The sequence below is a fragment of the Podarcis vaucheri genome (assembly GCF_965113315.1).
Source record: "Podarcis vaucheri genome assembly, chromosome: 12".
NCBI lineage: Eukaryota > Metazoa > Chordata > Lepidosauria > Squamata > Lacertidae > Podarcis > Podarcis vaucheri.
The window spans coordinates 20,453,205-20,467,737 of NC_138750.1; the positions used below are offsets into that span (position 1 = coordinate 20,453,205).

General features: G+C 41.4%; 1 protein-coding gene and 2 long non-coding RNA genes across 9 annotated transcripts in view; 2 read left to right on the forward strand and 1 right to left on the reverse strand.

Annotated features, from left to right (window-relative positions):
* Positions 1-8,148, forward strand: part of LOC309515583 — a 109,144-nt gene extending 100,996 nt beyond the window's left edge. For both annotated transcript variants that reach the window (XR_014212525.1, XR_014212526.1), the window contains one exon: positions 6,698-8,148. This is a non-coding gene — a long non-coding RNA (uncharacterized lncRNA). The remainder of the gene's footprint in view (positions 1-6,697) is intronic.
* LOC309515417 lies at positions 175-5,359 on the forward strand. Its single transcript, XR_014212472.1, has 2 exons — positions 175-4,383; positions 4,468-5,359. It is a non-coding gene; the product is annotated as an uncharacterized lncRNA (long non-coding RNA).
* The window catches only part of RBMS3 (RNA binding motif single stranded interacting protein 3), a gene marked incomplete at its 3' end in the record, with an annotated part of 779,945 nt that continues 771,348 nt past the window's right edge, over positions 5,937-14,533 (reverse strand). For 4 of the 6 annotated variants that reach the window (XM_082193455.1, XM_082193458.1, XM_082193459.1 and 1 more), the window contains 3 exons: positions 13,645-13,725; positions 11,568-11,695; positions 5,937-8,389 (listed from right to left, as the gene is read on the reverse strand). In XM_082193455.1, coding sequence (XP_082049581.1) covers positions 8,383-8,389; positions 11,568-11,695; positions 13,645-13,725 — 216 coding nt within the window. Of the gene's footprint in view, positions 8,390-11,563; positions 11,696-13,644; positions 13,726-14,533 lie in introns of those variants that run through there. The other 2 variants (XM_082193456.1, XM_082193460.1) reach the window with 1 other exon arrangement.

The window sequence follows — 14,533 nt, forward strand, 5'->3', positions numbered from 1 at the left end:
TCCACAGAATACACTTTCTTCCTTGCAAACACTGAGATTATCTCAGTCCAGATGGTCTTCATTTCTCAGGAGGATTTCAGAGGTCTCACTCTGACCCGTTTGTGCTGGACACTGGGCCATCCTTCAGTTTGATCCACGCCAGCCTCAAGAAAACACAAGACTCGGTGCTTTTCTTTAGTTTTGTTTTTTTTATTGAAAGCTTCATCAAAGAAAAGAGAGGTTTAAACCTAACATCCACTGATCTACAGAAAGCCCCAGGATTGGGAAAATGGCAGCTATTAGGATTGTGGTACAAACAGAAATAAAAAAAAAGAGAACGAGGAGGAAACCCTCCCCTCAGCAATACAGAACTTTTCATGACATTTTGAAACATTAGCACAAAGATGCCCTTACAAGTCAGAATCGTTATTTTAATTCCTTTCAGAGTTCTTTTGGGCTGCGCTTTGGGAACTGGGAGGCCTGCAAAGGGTGTTTTCCATTTGCTGGGTAGGAATTTAATCTTGTTTCACAGCCCTGGTTCCTTGATTCGATTTCGTTTTAACCAGACGGGAGCCTTTTCATTTGAAACAGAGGGGGGCGGGGAACAGTTTAAAGTTTGCTGTATGAAATATTGACACTTCCGGTTTTATTACAAGAAACTTACTTCCTTGAGGTGTATATCAATGAGGGGAAGAAGAGCTTGTTCTAGAATGACCATTTAGGCCAGCCTAGTTCTGCCAATCTTAAATTTGCAATCTCCAATTAGTAGCATTGTGTTTTTGTAAGACCAATGAACAAAACATTATTATTATTATTTGCACTGTAGATAGACTAGGCCCATGATGTGTCTTTGTCCAAATATTCACCTGAGTGCTTCTTGTAAAGATTGTTGGTCAGGTTAGGGATGAATGAAGGTTGGATACAACCACCCAACACATGGTGATATTTTTTTATTTCAGCTTGTATTAATTGGCTTTCTGCTTGTGATTGGGACATTTGATTTGCTTGCCACAAGGAGATACAATCAGTGTGGCATACCTCTCCCTTCATTTCAATATTCAACCAGGGTATCAATTAGGATATCAAAGGGGTCATTTTGACTGTTCAGATGTAAAAACATCTAAGGGCAGCACCTCATATACTTTATAACTTCACAGTGAAGCACTAAAATTTCTATTTCCCCAACTGCAAAGGCACAGCATGAACAGTCAACCTACATGTTTCAACCAGTTCAACCAAGTCTGCTGAACTGGCCCATGCAATTTTTCAGCTTTTAAAAACCTATTGACCCAAACATTTTAGATGCACAAAACTTCTTTCCAAAGTAAAAAAACAAACAAAAACAAAATCAAGTTAGAAAACACAATTATAATCTAGAACAAAACCCTTCCCTCCCCCAGATTTTGTTTTCAGTAAAAAAATCTTTCAGCATCAGAATGTAGTAATAATTCAGGACTAATAGCAGATCATTCACAGCTCCTAACAAATAGTTATTAGGATGGAAGAACCTCAAGTGTAATAGCTGTCAAAATATAAACCCATTTATGTAAACACAAGAATTTTAATCCCCACAGAAGCAAACCCGACATTCACTTTACAGCATTTGTCAAACATTTCCATTTATTTTTTTTTTAACAAAGAACATGTCAGTAAAAGTGAAAATACTGTTTCTTTTCTGTAGTCTGAGGTATGAAGAGGAATTTGAGACTGGAATCCACTTTAGGTGATATGACAGTAGAAGAAGGGTTTTTTTCTCCTCCTAAGAGAAATAACCTTTCTTCTGATGTTTCATGATTCCTGAAACTGCTCAACAAGGACTAGAAAGATCGGATCAGTCACTGACCTTCCTTGCCAAGTACGCACATGGGTGCTTACATGCATGATTATGTTTATGCTTTATTCAAAATGAAGTAACTCACCCACCGCTGTAGAGGAACAAGATAGCGTTTGTTTTTTTTAAAAAGGAGAGGTTCTCTGAAACATGCAGCGTGCTTTTTTCCCCTTTGCAATGTCATCACACCGCTAGAATATCCTTGGTCTAATGCTGAGGACTTGAAAATCCTTTATACCTTTGTACATCAGAACCAATTTCATGTTAAATAAAGCCTTGAAATGAAATGTTGGCCATGTATGACTCAAACACAACTATCTTCAAATTCCATATTTGGTCTCATCACCATGTGGATTGATTCATTATGTTAAGCCCATAATCACACTTTTCACATGACTTTTACTATACAGGTAATAGTCCCGGAGACTATACTTAAACCTGTTTCACTCATGTCAGTCTCAGCATTAAAATGATAGGGATGGTGGCTGATAAGCCACCTTCAGGCTTAAAATCATGAACCAAGGCAACTTTCTACATATTTCACATCATTTCTTTTAATACCATAGACAACATAATTTAGATCAAAATACTGTGACATATTAAAAATAAACTTTTATTACACTGCAGGCATTCTCAAATCTGCTGAGTTTGGTCGCCACACATACATAAATAATATCCTTCCTTCTTATTTTTGATAACGTAAAATGCATTTTTAATGCTTAGGCTCACTGCAAAATCCCTGTTCACCACTTTTCTTCCTCAGATGTGAACACCAATATTGCAGAACACAATGGAATTACTTCAAAATATCTCTAAAGTTCTGCTTTGAACTACTGCAGTGAGACACTTTAAGCTTCTTGGCAAGCCATGCAGCTATGAACCCACAACCAGGAACACTTTCAGGGTTCACTGACAGAGGAATCCAAAATCCTTGGATGCTACCAGGGGGCCTTCAAAAAATAGAATCTTATAAGACAACTGCGTAATTTTTAAAAGTCTCTTTTCCAGCATTTTAAAATCTTACCCTTTGCTCCGTAACTAGTCACCATAATCAAATACTTGGATTCAAATGAATTGGCAGGAAATCAGCTCAGATCAAAATACTTTTGCTGAGCAGAGATCTGGAACTGCTGAAAAAGCCACAGAATCCTTCAAACAATTTGTTGCACGATAACATCAAGATCGAAGTCTATCTTTTAAGGCCCAGTTCAGATGTCGTCACAGTTGTGTGGCTAGTCATCCAAAAACTGCTTCTCAGCAATTCCGTGTTGCCTTGGCAACATGTGGAAGATGGAATCACAACTGGATAACCCTAATCGAGTTGTTTGCATGCCAGCATCCCATCATCCACCCAGCTGATGCTGATATTGGCATTTGAGTGGCTCCCTCTGCATTGCTTTTGATTGGTGACCTAATCTGTATCTTTAAGGTGCAGGATTATTAGATCAGGAAGAAGATGAAGTTATGGGGACTTCCATGTGTCTGTGTAAGTGCCCGTCTGTGCAGGTGACAATGCAAGTGATGGTGTGTGCTCAAAGAAGGGATCTGCAAAGAAACTTGTTTTCCTTCAAAATACATTACTGGAGCAAGGTAAAAAGGTAAAGGTAAAGGACCCCTGGACAGTTAAGTCCCGTCAAAGGCGACTATGGGGTTGCAGCACTCATTTCACTTCTGGGCCAAGGGAGCCGGTGTATGTCCACAGACAGCTTTCCAGGTCATGTGGCCAGCATGGCTAAACCGCTACTGATGCACAGAGGACCGTGATGAATGCCAGAGCGCATGGAAATGCCATTTACCTTCCCGCCGGAGCAGTACCTATTTATCTACTTCCACTGGCGTGCTTTCAAACTGCTAGGTTGGCAGGAGCTGGGACAGAGTAACGGGAGCTCACTCCATCACAGGGATTCAAACCACCAACCTTCTGATCGGCAAGCCCAAGAGGCTCAGTGGTTTAGACCACAGCGCCACCCGCATCCCTATTACTGGAGCAAAGTATAGATAAGCGGGTTTCAGCTCCATCCCTTCACTTCAACTCTCATTCTGAGAAATCAAGAGTCCTTACGTAAACATTGCCAATATTCTGTAGCAGTAAAAGAATGCTCAGTGCAATAATTTAATCAATAGCGAAAGTTTCGCAATTCCTTCTCGCTATAGGATATCAAAGGGTTAGATATCCCTGCAAGAAACAGTCACTGATACTCACAAAGAACTATAACACTGAGCACATAAAAATCATTACTGTCTGGGTAGACCTTGCGGACATTCTGAAATGCAAAGTCTATGTATATTGAGGTTGCAAACTTGCAAGAACCTTTGAGGGGCATCAGACAGCTTACATGTCCAGCAAGACTCAGATCTCTTCTAACAGCAGCCACACCATGTTGTACTGAAAACGGCTTTGAAATCTGGAACCTAGTTTTTGGGGAAAATAAAACTTCTGTGGTTGTGCAAAGCAGATAACGTAATTCTAAGGATTTTTGAACTTGGACCTATCTAGGCCAAAATGTAAATATTCAAGCACCATCTCGTCGTCCATGGAAATTCTGGATTTTATTTTAGTTACCAAGGGAGAGGTTGGTTAACTTCGGGGGGGGGGGAGCAATAACAATATTTTTTTAAAAAAGGAAATTCTGGATCATTTAAATCTTAGGTTGGAGTTGGATAAAGACTATGCATGGAAATGTTCACTAGAGGAAGAAGAATCTTGTTTTCCAACTTGCCATTTATATTATTTTGCGCAGTCAGGTCTGCACAAGGTCAAAATATTAAGTTCCTACCATCTTGCAGCAACTGGACAAAGATCTTGAACCCACCCCCGGACCAAGCAGGAAGACTCATAAATGTGAAGCAAATCAAATTGTTAATAAAACTAAATTTAGAATCAAGGCTCACCCTTGGGGGTTTCTTTTTGAGGGGGGTATTCAGAGGCCATATATGCCAGTGCAGCCCCGAACATATTATGGATTTACTTCCAGGCTGTTAGCTGATCAGTTTATCAAAGTGGATCTATCAATGTCAGGTGATTTATAGGAACGGATAGTTCTTTCTTTTCCTTTTGCCAAACAACAAAGAAGTAGGATGTCTAAAGGAAATTAAACAATCGAAACAGCTTTTTAAAAAACACCTGAAGTGATGATATGGACTATTTGCTGGCAACTTAATCTTCCGTGATTTAACCGTATTTGCTGAACCAAGTCAAACAAAATGAGAATGTATAAATAACAGATTTCTGAACAAAAGAATCGGGAAGGTACTTCAGCATATCCCATCAGCCACACGGTAGCTACCTTGCAGCCTCACTGTCAACAGCAATGAGACTTTTCTTTGCACCAAACGAGAATTTGTACAGGAACAATATTTTTTTTAAAAAAAGAACAAAACAATAGTGCGTGCTTCTTTCATATTCAACAAAATTGTGCCACAGAAGAATAATCTCTATTTTATACATACAGGAAAAAAAGATACAGCATTAAAAGGAAGAAAAATAAGGCTGGCTTGATTATTTTTCCCATGTCCCATCCAACAGGCACACGCTTTCCGAAGGAAAAAGAGAGAAAATAATCCAGTGATGATCACAGAAAGTAAACAGCAGTGGCAAACCACGTGAAAGAAAGGAAGAAGCTAGAGATCTTTACATAACATGGAAACTCTTCCCATGACCCCAGCGCTGTGGTCCTTTGAGTCAGAATAGTCCATATGTAGTAACTGGAAAACTACATGTACTTTTAGAATCTCACATAGCCAGGCCCCCTTGTCTATAATGGTTGGCTAGATGGTTTCACTGTTTTTAATTTTTACGTTTTTCGTATTTAACGTTGCATATTTAGCAGCCATTTGTTTGGGTAACCCAATCCCATCCCCACCAAACAAGAGATACTTACATTAAAAATAAGGAAACACTTTTTAGCATTCTTAAAAAAATACTTGATTCTTTAAAAAGTCATTTAAAGTAACCATGGACTCCGTGGACATTCCTCCCACAAACTTCCTATCCTATCGCTGAGGCTTGTGTGTTTCATAGGTTGCATCCTTAACATCACAACTGGGGCCATTGAACCTGGTCAATTCAAAGGAAACCTGTTTTAGCAATATATATATATATATATATATATATATATATATATATATATATATATATATAATATTATTGTCACTTTTCAGTATGGTTACCCTGTTTTGAAGACACCACTGTCATTGCGGTGAACCCATCATCATTTAACAGACACCCCACCGGTGCTGCCACTGGAGGCCATTTCAATCATTTGGGCTCTGTTTAAGTGCTTCCTTCGCTAGATCTTTTTGCCTGCTACAGAGAACAGAAATCTTCTACTTTGGTGCCTCATTCATCAAGAGTGGTGGCAATATTGGAGCAGTAATCTCCAGGAACCTGTCCAATCTCTATGGGAATGCTCAGGCTTATGTTATGCTTAACTCCCCTTCGTTTTTAAACCGTGTTTACACAGCAGAGATTCCCAGTGGATTGTGCCGCTTGTTGAAACTTACTAGAGAACACGGAAGTTGGAAATGAATGGAATGCATACTTTTAAAACTTTCCACATACACTTATAAGGGAACTGGTAAAATTTGGAGGCGCCTTCTTCACTGCCAGTCTTAAAATTCTCACTGCATGACACCCTTCCCTTTTTTGGGTGGGGGAAGGATAATTCCCTTAGGCCCTCCAATATATAGACTCCATAAACTCTTTTATCATTTAAAAATAGGGTTTCTTTGCCAATTCAATGTACTTGCTATTGTCTTTTGCCTAATCAAACTAATTAATGATTGTCAGCAAACATATTAAGACAACAGAAAGCCAGTTAGTACAAAGTGGTTGTTAGCTTCATGCTAGCATGAGAGAACTAACCATTTTAATCTTTCTTCTTGCAGGGGAGAGTTAAGACGAAAACACCAATCGTCTGCTTTTTAGAATCATCTTCTAAGTGACTTGAACAGACCACCAAAATGCAAAATGGAGATGGCTGGTTCTGAGCACTGGAAGATGACCCAGGGAGGAGGAAGAGGAGGAGGAAACGAACCTGTGAGATGCTGAGAAGAAGGAAGACCGAAGGTTCAGTACAAAAGAAATCGGACAACGCAATGGAAAAGGTCAGCAAAGTTTAAATGCACCTGGGTAAGAACAGCTGGCGACTGATATCTTTCTCATGCTGTGAAATTCCGCTAAGCATTGCAAAGTACCAACTACTCAGAACTTTCCATTAGAAGCCTAAGCATATAGAATGTACAACACCAGTGGAAGGTAGTTTAAACAAACACAAAGTTAAGAAACTGGTCCGGCCATGTAGGTCAAATAAAGATATTTTTTTTAAAAAAATGAAGAAATAAGGGGGAGGGGGGAACGACTCTATCTTCTGGACTGCGGTAGGTTGTCATTTCATCTTTGGTATAAAATAGGCCATCCATAGGCTGCATTTGATCACAACTAGGAAAGACTACAGAAATTGTCAACAATTTCTTCTAGCTATTGCTTTTTTTTTTGCACTTTTTTGACCATAAGCTCCTATCTACTTAAGTCCCCCCCCCAATGCTTTTAAGCTAGGTGTTTGCAATGTGACAAGCTAAGCAGACTAAAAACTTTTTAAAGCTCATAAAAAAGACTGCAGATAAAAAGCACTAATGCTTTTGCCAGCGATCACACTTTGTAAATAAAAAAAAAATCTCCATTCTGCAAGAAAAAAACCTGCATTCCTTAAAATGCAAGTTGATTCCCCCCCATAGTTCAATAATTTTATTGTAAAACACTTTAGCTTTCTAGATTCTTCTCTGTCAACACTAAGAAAGTTCATAAAAGTCTGCATGTTTTTCAATTCTCGAAGTCTCCACAGTTCCTTTATCAACAAGTTTTCTTCGAAAGAAGAAAAAGATCGTTTTCTGCTAAACTGTACAGCTTTTATATATATTTTTTGTTCATCCTAAAAATTCAGTCTGTTGAACTTCACCAGTTGATGCCGTGGACGTTTGAATCCATTTTCCTTTCTTCTACCAAGACGTTGACAGCTTGCCTTGAGAGCCTTTGACGTTCTTAAAATTAAGGCAATTAAGATTCAAGATAAACCTTACCTAAACATTTCTAAAAAAAAAAAAGAAAGAAAGAAAGAAAAATGAACCCAAAATAAAAGACACACTGGATTTCACGGAGAAAGGGGAAAGAGTAGCTGGATTCTTGAGGAAGACCATTAGTTTTCATCTCAGCTTGCTCCCTCTTGACATCATCGGTTCTCTGTTTTTGTGTGTTTTTGGAAAACAAAAACAAATCTATCTACACTTCCAAGAAAATTCTGAATTTCAAATGTTCATCCAGATAAAAGACCAACCCAGTGTTTTGCCGTGGGTTTTTTTTTTCTTTAATAAAAAAATAGCAAAAATAAAACTATCAGACTACATGACTGAACAATCTGCACAGCACATAGAAACACTGTTTTGTTTTCGTTGGGTAAGGTAGAAAATTAAAAGAAAACTCTGTTGATGCCTGTGCAAACTGGATGCCAACTTCTTGTTCGGTGAAGTTTCTCCATTCAAGGCAAACTTTTCAGACCGACATTTTTCAGTCCTGTTTATTGTCTGCAAAAACAATTGAATTAAAGGAATCATTAAATCAAAATAATCCTGCCTACCTACTTAAAAAAAAAAAATCCCCACCCCTTGGCTATAACCAAGCTGAACTTACTGAGCATAGGGAGAATGCAGAAAATGCAAAATGCTTTTAAAAAATACATTGAGACCAAAGGATTATAATAAGTGTATCTGTAAAATTCTTGAAATGCCCTGGGCCCTGGAGATCACCTGGTTGGTCCAATCAAACTTTCCCTTAACACTCCCCAAAATAACCCGCTACTGATTTGCAGACAGTAGTAAGGCACACCTTGTATTTATTTACCTGGCTAATTCAAAAGCAGGACAGTGGGTGAGATCTGCTGACCTAGAACCCCATATATCATAAATGGATTTAAAAGTGGGGGGGGTATAGAGATCTGAAAAATAACAGCAAGAACAAGTCATTGTCGGCATCCATCTGTCTTGAGAGACAATGGAGTGAGCCTCTGGGGGCTGAATTCAAATCCCAGGAGAATCACAGCGCCTGCTGTGGCTGCAGAGACTGGTAACTCATAACTGCGGCCTCCTATGTTGTTTTTGCAGCACCAAAGTGACCTCTCTGAAGTGCAAGCCTGGGCAATGTGTATGGAGGTCCTGGGCTGCTCAGACAACAAGACCCCCCCTCTCGGCCTCACTGATATGGTGCAAAGGGAAGCACCAGCTTGGCTGCAGGAGTTGTCGGAAGGTTGCCTTAGGGACTCCACTCTAGATTTGTGCAGAGCTTACTTCTTAGCCTCCCGAAAATGTCCCGCAAGGCAGCGAGTATAGAACAAGGAGACACTTAATAAATTATAACGAATAGTTTCCAAATCATTTTGCCTCTATTTTCACCCTCCCTCAACTCAGTCACTTATTTCTCTCTAACTCTCTTGACACGTCTCTTCTCAGCTGAACTTCCCACCTGCCACTCTCTGTAACACCCCCTGCTGTCAATAATTTCTTCACTCATCCTTTCTGTTAGAATATATTTAATGGCATACATCTTCCTTTGACCCAGTGAAGAATTTTATAATTGCACAGGGAACCCAGAACTCTGCCTGGCACTTTCTAAGATCATCTTAGCTCTTTCTAGCTCAGAGTGCCTGACCGTGGAAAGAATACCTAAAACTATTGTCTTACGCCAGATAGGGGAGCCCTATCCCATTTCGCCTTGTCCTGCTGTCGCTGCCGCCACCACCACTATACCTGCTGCTGCCTCTTGCATGGACTGCCCGCTCTGTCACTGCCACGCACCCTGCCAAATCTGCTGCTGGTGAAGAAGTACCACCACTATCAGAGGCCATTTCAGGCAACACTGTGCTGATTTGGGGCGATATCTCACCCAGTGCCGTGTGAGATCTTACACACTTGGCAGATTTTTCAATATTCCTGCCATTGCTGCTAAACCAGGGGTATCATATGGCCTGCTGCCAGCACCACGCATGTGCCTCCAAATCAGACACAGCAAAGGATTTTCAGCAATAAGGGTGTGGCATAATACTGCTCCTGGTAAAATTGTGTTGCTTACCACGGTGAGTGCTTGTGCACAATGCTATCACAGTACTGTATGCTACAGCAATCACAGTAGCAGCTTCAAAGGGATTACAAAACAGAGCGCTGATAAACTAAAAACGACTCAAGATGCACTAATGGCAGATGTGCACATCACACTCAAAGCACATTCAAAGGATATGGCGCCTCCGTCCAAAATCTGTGAAACTGCAGTTTTCTCCTACAATTCCTAGATCCCTTAACAAAGTACAGTTCCCATGATTCTTTGGGGGAAGCCATGTGCTTTTAATGTGTGTTGAATGTCCTTTAAATGTACGGTGTGGCTCTGCTCTAAAACAGAAGACAGAACACAACTCTGAGTGTGCAGAAAATGGGGCAAGTTTCAGCTGCTCTAGAAGAACAAGGAAGCTGTGTGTAGAGTGAGGGGGGGAAAGGAAATAATAGTAAGGTTAAATCAGTCAGCACTATTTATCCTTCCCACCTAAACCCAAGGAAGCTGCTTCAGTTCTAAACTGGTGTCTGTCATCTGTAATGGATTGGATGAGGGGGAACAAATTGAAACCTAATCCAGACAAGATAGATGTGCTTTTGGTCAGCTGGAAGGCAGAACAGGGATTCAGCCTGTGTTGGATGGGATAACACTCCCCCTGAAGACCTAGGCATTTTGGCCTTGCTCCTGGACTCAGCCCTGAACATGGATGCCCAAGTCTCTGCAGTGGCCAGGAGTGTATCTGCACAATTTAAGCTAGTGCAACAGTTGGGCTTGTTCCTTGAGGTGTCTGATTTGGCCACAGTGACACACACCTATTTGGATTACATCGTATTTGGATTACTGTGGCACGCTCTATGCGGGGCTGCCTTTGAAAAGTGCTCAGAAACTTCAATTGGCTCAAAGAACCGCAGCCAGATTGTCGACCAGGAGCAGACAGCTCCCTTGCTACAGGAGCTCCATTGCCTATCCATCTGTTTCTGGGCACAATTCAAAATGCGGGTCATGAGCCTGGTGGCTGCTCTCAGACTTTGGGACTCCCTCCCTAGAGAAGCTAGATTGGCTCCCTCTTTGCTGTCCTTCTGCCAGCAGGTGAAAATGTTCCTGTTCAAAGAGGCTTTGGGGAACTGACTGTTTTTAATGAAAGGGTGGGCACTGAGCTGATTTCATTGTTGGTATGGTTTCAATAGACTTAATATATCTTTCTCAATTCCCTGTTTTTAAAATGGGAATAAAAGACAGCCCCCCCTTCTCTCTCTCACACACACACTTAGGTAAAGGTAAACGGACCCCTGACCATTAGATCCAGTCGTGACCGACTCTGGGGTTGCGGCGCTCATCTCGCGAAACAGAGAGCGCACAGAAACACCGTTTACCATCCCGCTAGAGTGGTACCTATTTATCTACTTGCACTTTGACGTGCTTTCGAACTGCTAGGTTGGCAGGAGCAGGGACCGAGCAACGGGAGCTCACCCTGTCGCAGGGATTCGAACCGCCGACCTTCTGATTGGCAAGTCCTAGGCTCTATGATTTAACCCACAGCGCCACCCGCGTCCCTACACAATGCATAATTGTTTTTGTCCTATTAACCAGCGCCACTTCAAAATGTTTCCTCTGAATTATGATGTGTTCCCGATTCACATTCGACAAACGCCGTCAACTTACTTTGACTGTTGGTAGGAATACGTGGGTGCATGTTCACTGGACGTTTCCACAGCCATCTGTTGTTGCTGACCACTGGCTTCCTGTGATGAAGGTGCTACTGTCTGTGGAGAGGTATCGGCGACAACACCCTGAGGAGATGAACAGGAGCACAAGAGATCTTACTACACCAGCGACATACAGGAGAAAAGAGGCGGTATATCATCTCACCAGCTTCATTATTTCTTTCCAGTACATCATTGCATTATTTTGTGGAGTGTCAGGGATTACAGAAGCAGCATGCTGGTAGGACACAAAGGCTACACGTTTAATAGAGAGGCATGCCAAGACTGCAGCTTTGCACTGAAGACCTGCAGAAAGCTCTCCCCATACAAATGCAGTGTTGAAATCCACACTCTCCAGGCTATTCTACTTCGTCACATACGCATGGCTGGTCCGATTTGGATCACACTCAGAGCGATTTAATATTTGACCCAATGAGGGTGTTCCCTTTTTCGTTGCCGTGAGATCGGAATCCAGACCCACCAGACAGGCACGTCGGGTTTGCGACACACACAAAGTGCACTTTCTGTATCATGCTTTGGACAACAATGCAAGGGCTTTTCGGATCGTTTTTAAAAGGTAATTTCTGCATAGGTAATGGAAAGATGAAACACGACAGCATTATGAAGTGATTTGCTGTGGCTTGTAAAATTGCGCACGTTATACTTTAGAATTTGATGGAAAGTATTTTTTGTGGGAATAGGTTTTTGCTATTTTGAAAAACATTTAAAGAAAACATTTAAAAAATAGTTCTCAGAAGCATTTCTGGTTTAATTTGTGATTCGGTGAAGGCATATTACTGATTTAAAATAGCTTTGTTATTGCGCTCTAAAAATCTCAAATTCATTCTTTCTTGAATCCTATGTGACTAAGATTATTTTTTTCTGCTGAAGAGGTAGCCAATTAACGCTCAGAGTTCCAAATTCAGAATTATCATGATTGTTTTTTCAAAAATATATACCATGGTGTTAGTTTATAAAGGTTTATGAAGAGTGTTCAAACGGAATGTAAGGATTAAAGTTGACAGCAAAACATGATAGAGAGTGAAAAACCACTGTACTGCAAAGCTTTCAAAAGAATGGATAAAACAGTTGTGAGGTAATCACTGGGGAGAACAGCTATTTGCAGGCAACACAGTGTAGAAGTCTTTTATGCAGAGCCCAAATATTTATAGCAGAGGCGTGCCAATGTGGCTCCTTGGGGGAAAAGCATCTTCAGCTATCCAAGGAGTGACAGCTGAATCCGGTGTCAACGAGGCATAGTTCAAGACACCATCACTGAGTCCATGCTGTGCCCATCATATATATATATATATAACTGGGTGAAAAGTAGGCTATGATAAAACTGTGAAGAACCAAAAAGAAACACATGGATTTAAGAGTGAACACCACCTTTCTTCTCCCTTCAAGGGTCCCCTTTTTTCCTTATTGTTTGTTTGTTTGTTTGTCTGTCCAGAAGGCCTTATGAAGATGAACAGCAGCAGAAGTCAGCTCTTCCGGGTAGCTGGTGGTCCACAGTGCCGAGCAAATACTTACTCATTAGACTGTCAGCAGCAGGACTCGGCCCCAAGGAGGGAGGGAGCAAATCCTTCATCAAGGATGAAAAAGCACCCAGTCAGTGCAGCAGCCCCCAGTTCTGCATATATACAAGAGGAAGGTTTCCTTTGCTCAGTCACGATTTCTGGTGGGTCTCAAGGGCTTTCAGAAATCAGCTATGGGCAAAAGCCTTATGCTAAGGAGAGCATCAAACCTCCCGTTTTTTTGCAGTCTTCTTTTCTTGAACCTCTTTTGTGTTTGTGGTCTGACATCTGGTTTTGGTTACCTGTTCCTGTTGCCACCTCTCCCCCCCCCCCCCATGAAGACTAAACTACTCAACAGAAGGTTCCATTTCATCTTCGGTGAAAACTAAAACCAAACCTGTGTATTTCTCTAAGGGGAGCTACACCATACAAGCAGATGGCCCCATCCTTAAAAACAGTTAAAGAGATGCTTCCCCAAAGAGGTGAAACAAGGTGAAAACACAAACCAAGTGGACTTACTTCAAGAGGGACAGCTGTTGGAGGCACAGGAGTATACTGGGGGATGTACGTCCCTTGCATAGGAGCAGCAGCCGTCATATACTAGAACGAGGCAAATGCAAAATTATTGTAGAAACGTTCATTGTACTGTACCCAGTTATTTTCAGCAAGCAGCATCACATAACCTTGGGGCTTCTAGTCTACTGAGCAGTTCCAATGTGACAGATGAAGTGTGGGTTACAGTGATGGATTAACGTATAAGCTAAACAAGCTATAGCTTAGGGCACCACTCTCTTGGGGGGCCCAAAAAAAATTAAAGGGGAGGGAACTGGATGTACATGTATTAATTGTATTTCAGTTCAACAATTACTTTGATAAAATACGTATTTTGTTATGTGCAAATGGCTTTAGATACCTATTAGGTCCATAAATTACCATATAGCATATATTCAACACCAAAAACAGCAACAATTTGTTGACAAAGGACAGCTGGACAGATAAAGGGCCCCATTACCTTTAGTAGCTTAGGGCCTCATCAAACCTAAATCCGGCCCTGGTGGGTTGCTAAAGCATTCCGATTCTAAATGAATTCAGTCCAACTAGCTAATCCATGGAAACGCCATTTACCTTCTCACTGTAGCAGTACCTAATTATCTACTAGCACTACTAGCATGCGTTCGAACTGCTAGGTTGGCAGGAGCTGGGACAGAGCAACGGGAGCTCACCCCGCCGCGGGGATTTGAACTGCCGACCTTCTGATCGGCAAGCCCAAGGGGCTCAATGGGTTAGACCACAGTGCCACCCACATCCCAGTGTCATCCCCTCCCCTCTGGTGGCCACTATTAAGCCCAGAAGGGACGCTACCATTGGTGCTACCAAAGGTTTTTCCTTGGCCTGATGGCAGCCTGTG